Here is a 12,323-nt window from a genome sequence, read left to right on the forward strand (position 1 = left end):
GGTGAGGATTTGCTTCGACAAGAAAATTGTCGACACCATAAGGGACTACGCGAATTTACAAGTCGCATTACTTGCTCGATGGTCTCTGACACGAAACTGGATACGGTACCCTTACATTCTTCGCCCGCTCCTCAATAGTAGGAGCGGAAATTAGTTTTCGTTGGCAGTTTCCAGAATCACAATGTATCTTTTGGGTTGGCGTTCTCAAGAACACGTAGTTAGTAGGTGACTCCCGTGGCAAGCCGTAGTCGATCGGATGGTAAAAGTACTAGATATAAATATGAAACTATAAATGAAATTTGACCAAGTTATAAGGAGTCCCTAATCACTGCACTCAGGTTCATTCGATCAATGTCCAATATAAAAACATGACCACTACGACAGCCAATAGCCAAGTGGTCGCCTCTTGTATCTTGACAAGTTACCTCGAAATCTAACGGTAAGCGAAGTACTGGCATCTCGCCATAGAGAATCCACTGATTGTAAGCGTGGAGGCGTTGCAATGGCTTGAATTCATGCCTGACAGACTTGCCCGACCTGGGGACTTCGAAGCCTCCATCCAAATCCCACACCTTGACTTCACCGTTTGTTGATTCGGATGCAATCTGCTCGCCGTGTGACTTGAATTCTATGGCATCAATCTGGCTTGAGTGACCTGTAGAAATCATTTGTGAATAGCCCGATTGAATATCCCATATTGTAAGAACTTTTGGGCCTAAAACTGCAACAAGCCTTTGACCATCTGGGGAGAATTTTAGCGCTGTAACCCGTCCGCGTTGGCCTTTAAGCTCTTCTAAATCACCTGTTATGGGATCCCATAACTTGATGTACTTCCACAGGGCTAATGCAATCCGCTTTCCATCTGGCGAGAATGCTATGGCTTTAGAAAGCATTTTGCGATCTACAAGCGTTTTTTGCAGGTCGACTGTTTGAGCATCCCATAACTTAATCGTGAACTGGCTCATAGATGCGATCTGCATACCGTCTGGTGAGAATGCTATGGCCGTAACACCATGAGGGTGGTCTCCTAGCGTCTTTTGTAAGTCGCCTGTTTGAGCATCCCATAACCTGATTGTCTTATCTTCTGACCCCGATGCAATTTGCTTGCCGTCTGGTGAGAATGCTACAACGCTAACCGACTGCGCATGGCTTGTAGGAGTGTTTTGTGAATGGCCCATTTGAGTATCCCAAACTTTGATTGTTTTGTCTCGTGATCCGGATATTATTCGCTTGCCATCTGGTGAGAATGCTATAGCCGTAACACAATTTGTGTGGCCTTCGAGCGACTTTTCAAGATAGCCTGTCCGAGTATCCCATAACCTTATCCTTCGGTCAAGGCTTCCAGAAGCAATCCGCCGGCCATCTGGTGAGAAAGCTATAGTGTGTACAAAACCTTGATGGCCTGCGAGCGTCATTTGAAGGTTTCTTGTTTGAATATCCCATAGCTGAACTGTTTCGTTCCGTGATCCGGATGCGATTCGCTTGCCATCTGGTGAATATGCCACTGCAAAGACCCAGTGTGAGTCGCTTTGAAGGGTGCCTTGTAGATTACCTGTTTGAGTATCCCATAGCATAATTTTTGCGTCATGTGAGCCTGACGCGACTTGCTTCCCGTTTGGCGAGAATGCTATTGCATTAACCTTGCCTGAGTGGCTTAAAAGTGTCTTTTGTAAGTCGCCTGTTTGAGCATCCCATAACTTGATTGTCTTATCTGTTGACCCCGATGCAATTTGCTTCCCATCTGGTGAGAATGCTATTGCATTAACCTCGTCTGAGTGGCTTAAAAGTGTCTTTTGTAATTCGCCTGTTTGAGCATCCCATAACTTGATTGTCTTATCTTCTGACCCCGATACAATTTGCTTACTGTCTGGTGAGAATGCAATGGTATTGACTTCATCCGTTGAGAACCTCTTTTGAAGGTCTCCTGTCACGGAATCCCTCAAGTTAAAGCCGTCCCACGAAGCGGAAGCAATCCGTTTGCCATCCGGTGAAAATGCCACAGCCTTGATCACGGAGCTTGCGTGGCTATCGAGTGTTTGGATTAAAGCATCCCACGACTTGTCTATTCGTGGGAGCCTTGTGAGCCACGTAGGAAGTTTGTCGAGATTGCTCCTCCTTACGATGCTTGTCTCTGGACTAAAGATTATCGTAGAGCTGTATACTTGTAATGGCCATATCACTATTGTACGGTAGTGCCGCGGCAAGAAACGCATCGCATCTTCCACAAGCGCTAAGAGGAATGGATCCTGCGTAACGTAGATACGCCTTTAGTCAACTGATAGACCAATGAATCACCGGCATGCTACTTACTTCCACAGCATCTTTCAATGTCTTCAATGCCTCGATAGCGTTTGAGAGCTTGTCCAGCAAACTTAGACATTCTAGCCACTCTAACAACTTTGTGTGCAAGAATACGCCGACTAGTCCTCGTTCAGTAAGAGCAGCTCGTATAAGTGTATTTTGTGTGGCGTTATCGAGATGTTGTGCCCAAAAGCTGGCTGCATAGTCTACGCTGTCTATGAGCGCATTTCTCGTCATTGATTCCCTGGTTAGATCGGCTCGCGGCAGATCAACGAGATTAACCTTGAGCCTTTTGCTCAAATAAGACAAACAATTAAGTGCAATCTCACCATGTCCATAGACTCCATAGGAGTCAATTATAGACTCTCCACTCTTTCCGGCTAGGTAGTCTCGAGCCGATTGATGAACAAATACGATGTCTCGTCCTCGCCTCCTCACAAAGGATGCACATCGGTCGACCAATACTTCAATAACAACCTGTTGGCCAGACAGTCCTGTCACAGCACTAAACTCGGCTATACTCAGAGGTCGATATGCCAGCATCATGACCCTGAGAAGCCGCATACACCTCTTCACAATGGCTGTGTCGCCTTGACAAAGCTGGCTGAGAATCCGATCATAAAGAGGAGGCAGACCCGACGGCAACTCTTGAATTGTGACCAACGCATCGTCCGGGCTAACACTCTCGAGTGCCTGGCACACCAAACTAACCCACAAGTACGTGCCCTCAGACTTCTCAGTTAGCTCCTCTTCTACCCTTCGCCGCAATAGTTCTCCATAGCTGCGGCGACGACCAAGCTCATCCGTTTTGAAGGCAATGTAATTCTTAACAGCTTCAGAAAGGTGTTTCGAGTTGAGTTCTAAGCTGACGAGCAGTTGATCATATCCAGCCAGCAATTCCTGCTCAGCGGTATCTAATGGTCGACTGGTTAGTAACCACTTGACTTTAGATGGCGCATGGAGACCCGTTCGGACAAGACGCTTCAGGAAACCAGCCATTTCATTGCTCTGGCATTCATCAAGAGCATCCACAACAATGTACACTCTCTGGCATCTGCAGTGTTCTAACATTTCCATGAAAATGTCCCACAGTGTTCGCCATGAGGTAACATCTTCGGTAAAACGCTCGTTGGCAGTATCCCAGCGGCATCGCAGGGATTCCATAAGGCCCTTTTGCTGCTTTACTAGCCGCAAAATCAGACCTTTTATTATCGCTTCAAGCGTGTTGAGCTGATAGTCTGAGTTTTGGCAGAAGAAGTAAGTCACCACGGACGAGTCGCCTTGCGTAAGTGAAAGACGCTCAATAATACCAATAGACAGCATGGTTTTTCCTTTGCCCGCGCCGCCCTTGATCCAGAGTAAAGCGATATCGTCTCTTTCCTTCCAGTTGATGTACTGTGAGTTATGAAGGATCCAATCGATGGATTTATGGAGCAATTTGTCTTTGTTCTCTTTTAGTTTACTTTTAATCCGCAGCGTATCAGGACATCGCAAGAAGTGCAGGCAAAGTCGATCTATTTCATCGACAGTCAAGGAGGGACGGGCTGTAACATTTTATTAACTTTATAATCCTTCGCGCAAATCTACGACTAGGAAGGCGTACCGATATGATTGGTGCCGATATACTGTTGTCCTGGACCGTTATTCTGATTGCCAGTGCTGTTGTTGTTGAACTGACTCCCATTTCCAGTATTGACGTTTTGCGCGCCACTGCCGTAATGCGCAAACGCAGGACCTTCTTCGAAGCCCTCTGGCAATGAAGGCTCCATCTTGGTCACTTCATCAATTGCCTTTGCCAACTGGTCTTTGCCTCTCGAAGTTGTACTTTCTGGAAACTGCGTCGCCAAGAGCTGTAGATCGTCCAAAATTGCCCTGATTAAGCTCTCTACACGGCCACCCTTCCCAATCGTTCGAGCGGCCTTTACATAACGATCCCACCTGGAGTCACTCTCCTCTGGCATAACCTTTGCAAATAGCTGCTGCAATAGAGTAGCTTGAACTTTGCAATCTTCCAAGGTTGGTGTGAAAGCGGCGTGTATTGACTCGTCTATCGTGTTATCGATGTATCTTTCGGCGTCTTCCAGTAGCTTCAAGATAAGAGGAAGTTTTGTCGCTGACTTCTTGAAATTTAGCGGGAGACCCGATTCGTCCTCGACGGCCTCCCATACTTGTTTCGTAGCATCGATGAGGGTAATTATGGACGAGATGATGCCAAGTACAAGGCTGGCCTCCCCGACGCCGGACATACTTGTACTTGGGCTGCCACTGGTGATATAGTAGGAGAAGCCTTACAAATCGGGAGGTATTTCGTCCAAATTCGCGTATAGTTTCAGGGAAGTTTCGTCCAAGAAGAAAGGCGCAGATTGCAAAGCGAGGGAAATGTGCCATCTGGTGTGGCAAATGGCTGCTCTAATTGCGGCAGAGGCAACGGGTCGTCCCGTCCATGCCTTCTTGCCCTCGTCCATTCTCGTCCACATGCAGAACCTGTCAGCCTCACTTCCCCGCACATCATCCCACCAGATTATTCACTCACCCGGGCCTTTGATGCTGGGCTTGTACGACTGCATGGTTCCGAAATGGTCGAAAGTCAGACAGGCGGTGGCTCGGACTGTTGGATAAAGCTTCCTCTGTTGATTGGACAAGCGGACTTGGCATAATTTGCTAGATGGCATGAAATCACAGATAAAATACCCGGGATGCCAACGAATTTCTCGTTGGCCCAGGGTATGGGAAGCGGGCTGATAATGATGCTGTTGCTAAAGATGCTGATGCTGAAGATGCTGATGCTGCTACTGACGCTGCTGCTGTACTTGGCCCTTCTTCCTCCCCTTCTTGAGGACAGCCTCACACATTTCAGCTTAAGGAGGCAAAGCGGGAAGCTTTAGCCTACGGTGCACCTTGCTTGCCCTGCGTTTATTACTCCATGTCTTCAATTAGGGAAAGCTCTGTTTCCCTAATCAAAAGGTTTGAAGACTAGGAAACTTTTAAAATAAGAAGAATGGCATGAACCCTTCCGACAGGATAGAGAGAAAGAGAAAAGGCACCAAATTCGCGACAAACCTAGTCACCATTGAGGCGGATAACGCGACAGTGACACTTGTTATCCTTCTAATTAACACCTTTGTGTAGAACCAGCCTGGCAATAGCATTATTCCCATTTTCAGTTACCCATGGGAGCAGCGTCCGGCCTGAGTTGTCTCTCGAGTTCATACTCGCGCCATTCTAGAGTAGCAACCCCACAAACACTCTCGTGTCCCTTCTCACTTCAATGTTGCCCATCATATCGGGATTTGGCCACACTCGCTGTCCTTTGAATCAACATTTGTGACATTCTGCAAAAGCAGCCTAACGACGGCAATTTCCCTCTTCTTGACGGCCCACCAGAGTGCTGTCCGAGATTGAGCACAATTGTTCTGCGAGCTAACATTCGCGCCATCCTTGACAAGAAGCTGGACGACAGCCCATGCACGCCCTGGGCGGCGAACAAGAGAGGTGTTTGGTCGGTAAGTCTTTCTCACATCAACATCAACTGTTGTGACTTTGGAAGTTCACAATTAGCGGGGTACGTCGGTGGCAGAGAAACTGAATATACTCCTCTGCAACGTTCATGAATAAAAACGAGATGTGCAATGTACAAGTCCGCGTTTTTGGCAATGAAATATTTACTTGTTTAATTTCGGTATGAGTGTAAAATGGAAGGATGTTCCACATAGGAGAACGGAGGTTCTGCCAAGCACAAGGCTTTCATGAAGCAACGGGTATAAAGGCTTTAATCCCGTTTGATAGTTGAGTCGTTGATTGCAGTCCAGGTAAGTAATAGACTGAGAACATCGCCGAGGCCCAATCTGGTACTTGCACACTTTCTAAACCGTCAAGTGGTCCAATCATAACGCGGTATCTTGCAATCATTCTGCCTCTGCTCTTTCTATCCCATTGGTCGTTGAACTTGACCTCTAATGGAGAAGACCAGATAGGTAAATGTCTGGTGGTCTTCGAAAGCCCGCCGCTGCTAAACCGATTTGGGCTGCTTGTGAGGTCTGGCATTTGGCTAGACAAGCCATCATATTTCCCAACTCAATTTAGAGCTTTACTCCTTTGACTCTGCCGTGGAGCTGTTGCCCACGTGGTTGAGGCTGTTTCATCATGTTTGCGCAAATCACCAAACGTTGTTTATGGCGGGGATACCCTTCAAAGGTTGATCATGTCAAAACACCATCTATGGTGCCTAACTTACTTGTTGCATATGCACAGCACACACATAGGTAATTGAACGATGAAAATTGTAGTAGTGCATACTTTGCCGTACTGGCCAGGAAAGCACTTTGCCATGAGTGACAACTTTGAGGCAGTCTACAACGGCCAGCTATTGTGCAGATGCTCAATTCCACATTCCCTTAGCCACGCATTATCCATCATCATCAGAATAACAACTCACCTCCACAAAGTCCACACCGACATCCCACCACAATCCTCAAATCTCTCAATTTCAGCCCCAAATAACATCTTGACCCAAATTCTCCAATCCCATCCCCGCAACAATGAGCGCCTGTCCCAAAAAGCGAGCACTTGAGCATTTTCGTGGCTGAACTGGAGGCGGTTGTGCGGCGCAGGGGGGGTCTGCGGTGATTTGAGCAAGTTTTTCTAAGACGAGCACGATTTGCTCCCCAGCCGCGTTCACATCGACAAAAGACATCCGAACATTGACCCACGTAAGAATGAATTTAGATGGCATTTACAGAGACAAGTTGTTAATTGCTTGCCAAGTGTTCTGTTTAATGCCTTTACTAATACCGTGTGATGGACACAATTCCACAAGGCTGAGGAAAGAAAAAGTGCTAGATATTAGCCCAAGTTGAAGCTTACTTTCACCCGTCCCTACATCAAGAGCAAGCCACACGAGACTAAAACTGACCTAATCCAGCAACCCAAGTTCTGGACCCCTGCCCCCATCACCACATGCCCTCACTTCATGGCTTCACCCCGCGGCAGCCCGGTCACAGCACCACAAGGACCTGACTCTTTAAATTTCGAGGCGTCAAAGAAAAATGCGAGGCTAGCATACCAACGGTTGTTACATGCTCAAAAATCCAATATTGTAGCTTAATTCGGTGCCAAATGAAAACTCGCGCCGCCAGCCCCGCTTGTCTCGCAACATTGCCATCAAAGCTATAAGACAGGACTCACCTCACATCTCAGCACTTCCTCTCTCCCTCCCCATCCACTGCCAAGAAAACACATCTCTGCTTCCCAATTTCTCTCCGCTGTCAAATTCAAGATGTTGTCCAAGTTAGTCCTCGCTCTGGCTGCTGCCCAGAGTGCAACCGCCCACTTTGGACTTACATACCCTGCATGGAGGGCCGATACGCTCGCCGAGGCCAATGAAGCCAAGTACAGCCAATGGACATATCCATGTAAGAATAAATTACTTCGACTCAACCAACTGGCCATAAAATCTAACAATCACAGGCGCCGGCGTGCCCTACAAGTCCGGCAACGTGACAGACTGGCCCATCGGCGGCGGCTCTCTGGTCGTGGACCTCCACCACCCGTGGACATATGTCTTTGTGAACCTGGGCCTGGGCGAAAACGCAACCAACTTCAACATCTCGCTCACGCCGCAGTTCTGGAACGCCACCGGCAAGGGAACCCTGTGCGTCGAGAAGCTCCCTGTGCCGGTTGACGTGAAGGAAGGTACCCTGGCGTCTCTGCAGGTTGTGACGTCGGGGGCCAGCGGCTCCGCCTTGTACAACTGTGCAGATATTCGCTTCACCAAGGATGCCAAGGCGTTGAGCAACTGCACTACCACAAAGGGTATTACGGTGCAGAATGTCACTCAGCAGCAGAGTGGCGGCAGTGGCGGCTCAAGCGGTAACTCTTCCACGAATGGTACGTCTGACGGCAAGCCCAAGGATAGTGCTGGTACGGCAATGGGAGCCAACATCATAGCTTTGGTTACGGTTGTTGCACTGGCGTCTGGATTTGTCATGGGTCTGTGAGAGCACTTTGAGCGATGCAGAAGTGAGATTTTATGATGAGTGATGTTTCTATTATCTATGGGCATTGTGGATGCCATGCAGCGATGCAGCGCCATGCTAAATGTATGTACATGGATGAATTGAGAAGGAAAGAGAGAAAAGGGAAAAAAAGGGCAAAATATATATGCAGAAGATGTCCAGGGTATATAAAGTTGAAATCGCCATCAAAATTCGCACCATCCTGATCCAATGTTAGCCGTGAGCCATCTCAACCCGTCCCAGCGGCTCGACTTACCCATCATAACTCGTATCCAAAAAGGAAAAATATTCCTCAGCGTAGCCCAGACACCAGGAACGTTTACATCCCGTGACGGGGCGTAAGGCTGATACCATAAACCCAAAAAAATATACTCGAAAACAATTCACAATGCAAAACCGTTCAAAACTCCAGATGCAACTCAGCCAGCCTTTGCAGGAAGTTCAATCAACAGCTCCTGCAACACTTTCTTCATGGTGATGCGATGGTTTGGGTTCGGAGTCAACATCTCCTTTACTAGTCGCTCCAACCGGTCTTTAGGGTTGAGCCTTTCTCTGGCTTCAAACATCTCCTCCAACCAAGCACGCATTTGGCTCACGGCTGGATGGCCATTGCCGTGCTGCTTGTGTGGCATGGAAGGGTTGTTGATGCCCGCGATTAGCCAGTACAGCGGCTTTGGATGATGCCGCCTTGCCCTGCTGTCAGGGAACGTAATCTTGCGCATGACATACAACATGGTGATGCCTAGGGCCCAAACATCCGAAGCAGGACCGCGGAGTTTTGTCCCAATGAACTCGGGTGGCACATAATAGGGCGTTCCTCCGCCCGATGGGGAGTTTGCGGCGGGAGTTGATAGACCAAAGTCGCAAAGGACGGCTCCACGCTCGGGCGAATATAAAATATTGGCTGGTTTGATGTCGTTGTGAACCAATTGTCGGCCGTGGATGTAACCCAGCGCGCTGGCAATGTCGCGCAAGATTCGCATCGCATCATGTCGACTTCCCATGAACAAGTCATTTTGCTTGTTCCTCCATCGGCTTGGAGCCGTCAAATCCGGAGCATCAACGTGCTCCATATATAGTGACAGATATCGTGCGTCTCCTCCATAGTACCGCACGATTGATTCATGTTGCAAATCTTCTTGACTTTGACATTCGCGCAGCCACATATCGGCCTGACGAATCACATTTCGCTCATGCACATACGGCTTATCGTTCGCATTGGCCACTCTTGTCTTGAGAACTTTGACCGTAACAATATTATCAGGGACTTTCGAGTGGTCTGCGGTGTAAACGGCGGACAGGGCGGTGGAGGCAATTGGATCGCGTTTGGTTAGATAATATTCGTCGAGTTCACACACGCCAGGTATGGCAATCGTGTCGCCTTTGTCCGCGTCTAGGAGGGCGTGAGTTGATGCGGCAGAGAGCTCCTTGCTCTCTCTCCCGTTAGGCAGAGGGAACACCAGCGGATCAGCGGCGGGACGGAGGAACATGATGACGCCGTCGTCTGCTTGGTTAGAGGCATCTGAGATACGACGCTTGACTCTCTTCTCATCTTCATCTGGGCTCAGTGCTCGCTTCACACTGGAATTGCTATTGGAGCTAGTCAGAGAGGATGACTGGTGAGGTAAGGCAGGCCGCGCCTGATACAGTGTGACAGGTCGCTTTTCGAGAATGCGAAAATCCAAAACGGCAATGTCGCGAACTCTTATGCGCCATGTGCCGGGCCGCAATGCCTTGATGAGCCCCGGGTTGATGATGTTGGTGTCACCTAGAGGCGGGCTGCCTAGTGAGGAGGTTTGCGACACCTTGTGTAACGAGATGGGGACGTCGGACTTGTTCAAAAAGATGACCTTGTCACTGGCGGGATCATAATATAACTCGCACCACAATGGCGGGCGCGGAGCATCGTCCTGGCTCTCTCCAGGAATGCGGACGGAAAACTTGATATCTTTGGAAGTCTGAGTCACAGCTAGCACCTTGTGCTCAGGCTGATCAGACGAAGCAACTTCAGCACGAAGCGCAAGCCAGCGACAATTATCGCTACCGGGGCTCACGGATCGCGTGCTGTTCAACTTGGTGAGAGGGCGCACGAGAATGCGGATGCCCTGTCTGTGGTGGTGGTCCTCGACCTGCAAGTCATCGAGTGAAACATGCTCGTCATTGGGAACGGCGCTTGTCTCCTCGACGCCGAAGCGATTGAAGCGAGCATCGATTTCAGATTGAGAAAAAGGCTCGGTGCGCTCTTCCGAGACCTCCTCTGAGGCGGTCTCGGGCCTGTGCTCGGCCGCCATGAGAAGAGGTTGTTGGCGATGCCTAGCAGAGAGAGCCCATGTGGCCTTGGGAAAATGGCGATATATGAAGGCAGCAATGGGGCTGTGGTGGGGAGCAGTAAGACGACGTCTTGTTGGAGACGACGTTGACTCGACTTGGACTTCGACGTTGGCAGGCGCGGAAGGAGCGACCTGAGAAGCGGGAGCACCTGCGGGAGCAACAGGGCCAGAGTCAGAGGCAGAGGCAGAGGCAGTGGCAGAGGAAGTGGGGGAGGGGCGGGAACCCTTCAGCGGCTGCGGTTCCAGGATGGGCGAACGGGCGACCTGGTTGGGGAACACCAGGCAGAAGCAGGCAACAGAAGGAAGAAAGTACTTGACTGGACGAAGTCAATGGTTCTCTGACTGTCTGTCTGGTTGGAAGCCTCTGTCAGCAGTGTCAGTGTGATTGGTGGCCAGTATGTTTGACTGGGCTGGTGGACGCAAATAGACGGGAAGAGAGCGGGTGCAAGGATCAGCCTCCCGAGATGGAGGGAAGGATGTGGATGGATGGATAGGTTAGCAAGCTTCGGAATTTGAAAGAAGAAGAAAAAAGTAAAATCATCAACAACCAACAAAAACATGGCTGGCCATGCATGCCATAAATGCAGGAACAGGAAGGTTGAATGAGGTAATAGGGCCGCCTTGGGATTCCCTCAAGAGGCGCAGGAGACCATATTTACCATCACCAGTCCAGCAACGTGAGATGCCCAGGTGAGAGGCTTGCCCTCGCTCTGGAGGCCTGCTGATGAGTCTCTGGGCCAAGTCTGCCTTTTCTGCCTTTTCCAATAGGCTCGATCCGTACAGCCTCAGCCTCAGGAGGGCAGAGTCATCGATGCCTCCAGCAACATGCGGCAACATGGTGAACACACTCGTGTGTGGTCAGCACGAGGCGTCAGCCCTAGGTGGCCAGAGCACATACATAAGAAGCAGAACAGCATCTTGACCACGCAGCCGATGCAATGATGTCAACGAGTCCTCACACGACGGGTTATGGATTCAAGCGCGTATATTCAGCGTAGTACTCCTGGAACAGCATGTGCGATGGTTTTCTTGCCGGCTTGCTCAGATTTACTTGGTTTCCCGTGCACCCGCCGTTGCAAAGAGACCCAGTTCAAGTCATGTTCACAAAAATGAAGGCAAATGACCTTACCTGCGATGTATTGAAGCCGTTGTTATCTGCTAAACAGGGATGGATCAAGTCCGATGAGCTGAGGACTTGGAACAAAGTTACCATGTCTCCCGGCGAGTCGTTTAAAATAATTTTTGGAGAGGGATGTTTTGGGCAATACGGAGAATCAAGCTGTCAATGAAGCAATTTCAGCCACGGTCATAATTTTATTCCAGACGAATAGCCAAGTCGATGGAGAGAACATTTCCTGTCGATTTTGAATTTGGTCATGGGTTTGATACGAGGACACTTGCTGACCACCAGCACCTGATGGCTTGCGCCTCACCTTCCATTGACTTTCAGCTGGCACCGCCACACTTTGCCCACCAGACGGTTTCTCTCTGTTAGCCGTTGGAGTATGGAATACTCCAGAAAACAACCATGGTATCAGTCGTCGATACTCTTGGGCATCACTGCAATCGAAGGAGACCATTTGTTGGCCATATTTCGTATCAAAGAATCCTTGATATGTGACCATATCTCAAATCGCTTTGTGCCAGGCGAGCTCACGCATCAATGAAAGAAATGCAC

At 49.2% G+C, this 12,323-nt stretch overlaps 5 protein-coding genes across 5 annotated transcripts; 1 reads left to right on the top strand and 4 right to left on the bottom strand.

Annotated features, from left to right (window-relative positions):
* Nucleotides 1-308: 308 nt before the first annotated feature.
* On the bottom strand, nucleotides 309-4,547 carry VFPPC_08843 (G-protein beta WD- 40 repeats containing protein; the record flags this gene model as incomplete). Its single annotated transcript, XM_018287479.1, has 3 exons — nucleotides 309-2,246; nucleotides 2,311-3,845; nucleotides 3,905-4,547. The coding sequence occupies 3 exons, from the start codon at nucleotides 4,545-4,547 to the stop codon at nucleotides 309-311; spliced, it is 4,116 nt and encodes a 1,371-aa protein (XP_018140500.1).
* A 2,240-nt stretch (nucleotides 4,548-6,787) lies between these two features.
* VFPPC_08842 (ankyrin repeats (3 copies) domain-containing protein) lies at nucleotides 6,788-6,994 on the bottom strand (the record flags this gene model as incomplete). Its single annotated transcript, XM_018287478.2, has 1 exon — nucleotides 6,788-6,994. One exon carries the CDS (start codon nucleotides 6,992-6,994, stop codon nucleotides 6,788-6,790), a length of 207 nt encoding a protein of 68 aa, XP_018140499.2.
* Nucleotides 6,995-7,576: 582 nt separating this feature from the next.
* On the top strand, nucleotides 7,577-8,297 carry VFPPC_14494 (hypothetical protein; the record flags this gene model as incomplete). The annotated part of the gene is made up of 2 exons (XM_018292262.1): nucleotides 7,577-7,712; nucleotides 7,768-8,297. The coding sequence occupies 2 exons, from the start codon at nucleotides 7,577-7,579 to the stop codon at nucleotides 8,295-8,297; spliced, it is 666 nt and encodes a 221-aa protein (XP_018140498.1).
* Nucleotides 8,298-8,734: 437 nt separating this feature from the next.
* VFPPC_08841 (CAMK protein kinase) lies at nucleotides 8,735-11,482 on the bottom strand (the record flags this gene model as incomplete). The annotated part of the gene is made up of 2 exons (XM_018287477.1): nucleotides 8,735-10,962; nucleotides 11,305-11,482. 2 exons carry the CDS (start codon nucleotides 11,480-11,482, stop codon nucleotides 8,735-8,737), a joined length of 2,406 nt encoding a protein of 801 aa, XP_018140497.1.
* A 437-nt stretch (nucleotides 11,483-11,919) lies between these two features.
* On the bottom strand, nucleotides 11,920-12,225 carry VFPPC_16398 (hypothetical protein; the record flags this gene model as incomplete). The annotated part of the gene is made up of 1 exon (XM_018294151.2): nucleotides 11,920-12,225. One exon carries the CDS (start codon nucleotides 12,223-12,225, stop codon nucleotides 11,920-11,922), a length of 306 nt encoding a protein of 101 aa, XP_018140496.2.
* Nucleotides 12,226-12,323: the final 98 nt, after the last annotated feature.

The sequence above is a fragment of the Pochonia chlamydosporia genome, chromosome 6, assembly GCF_001653235.2.
Source record: "Pochonia chlamydosporia 170 chromosome 6, whole genome shotgun sequence".
Taxonomy (NCBI): Eukaryota; Fungi; Ascomycota; class Sordariomycetes; order Hypocreales; family Clavicipitaceae; genus Pochonia; species Pochonia chlamydosporia.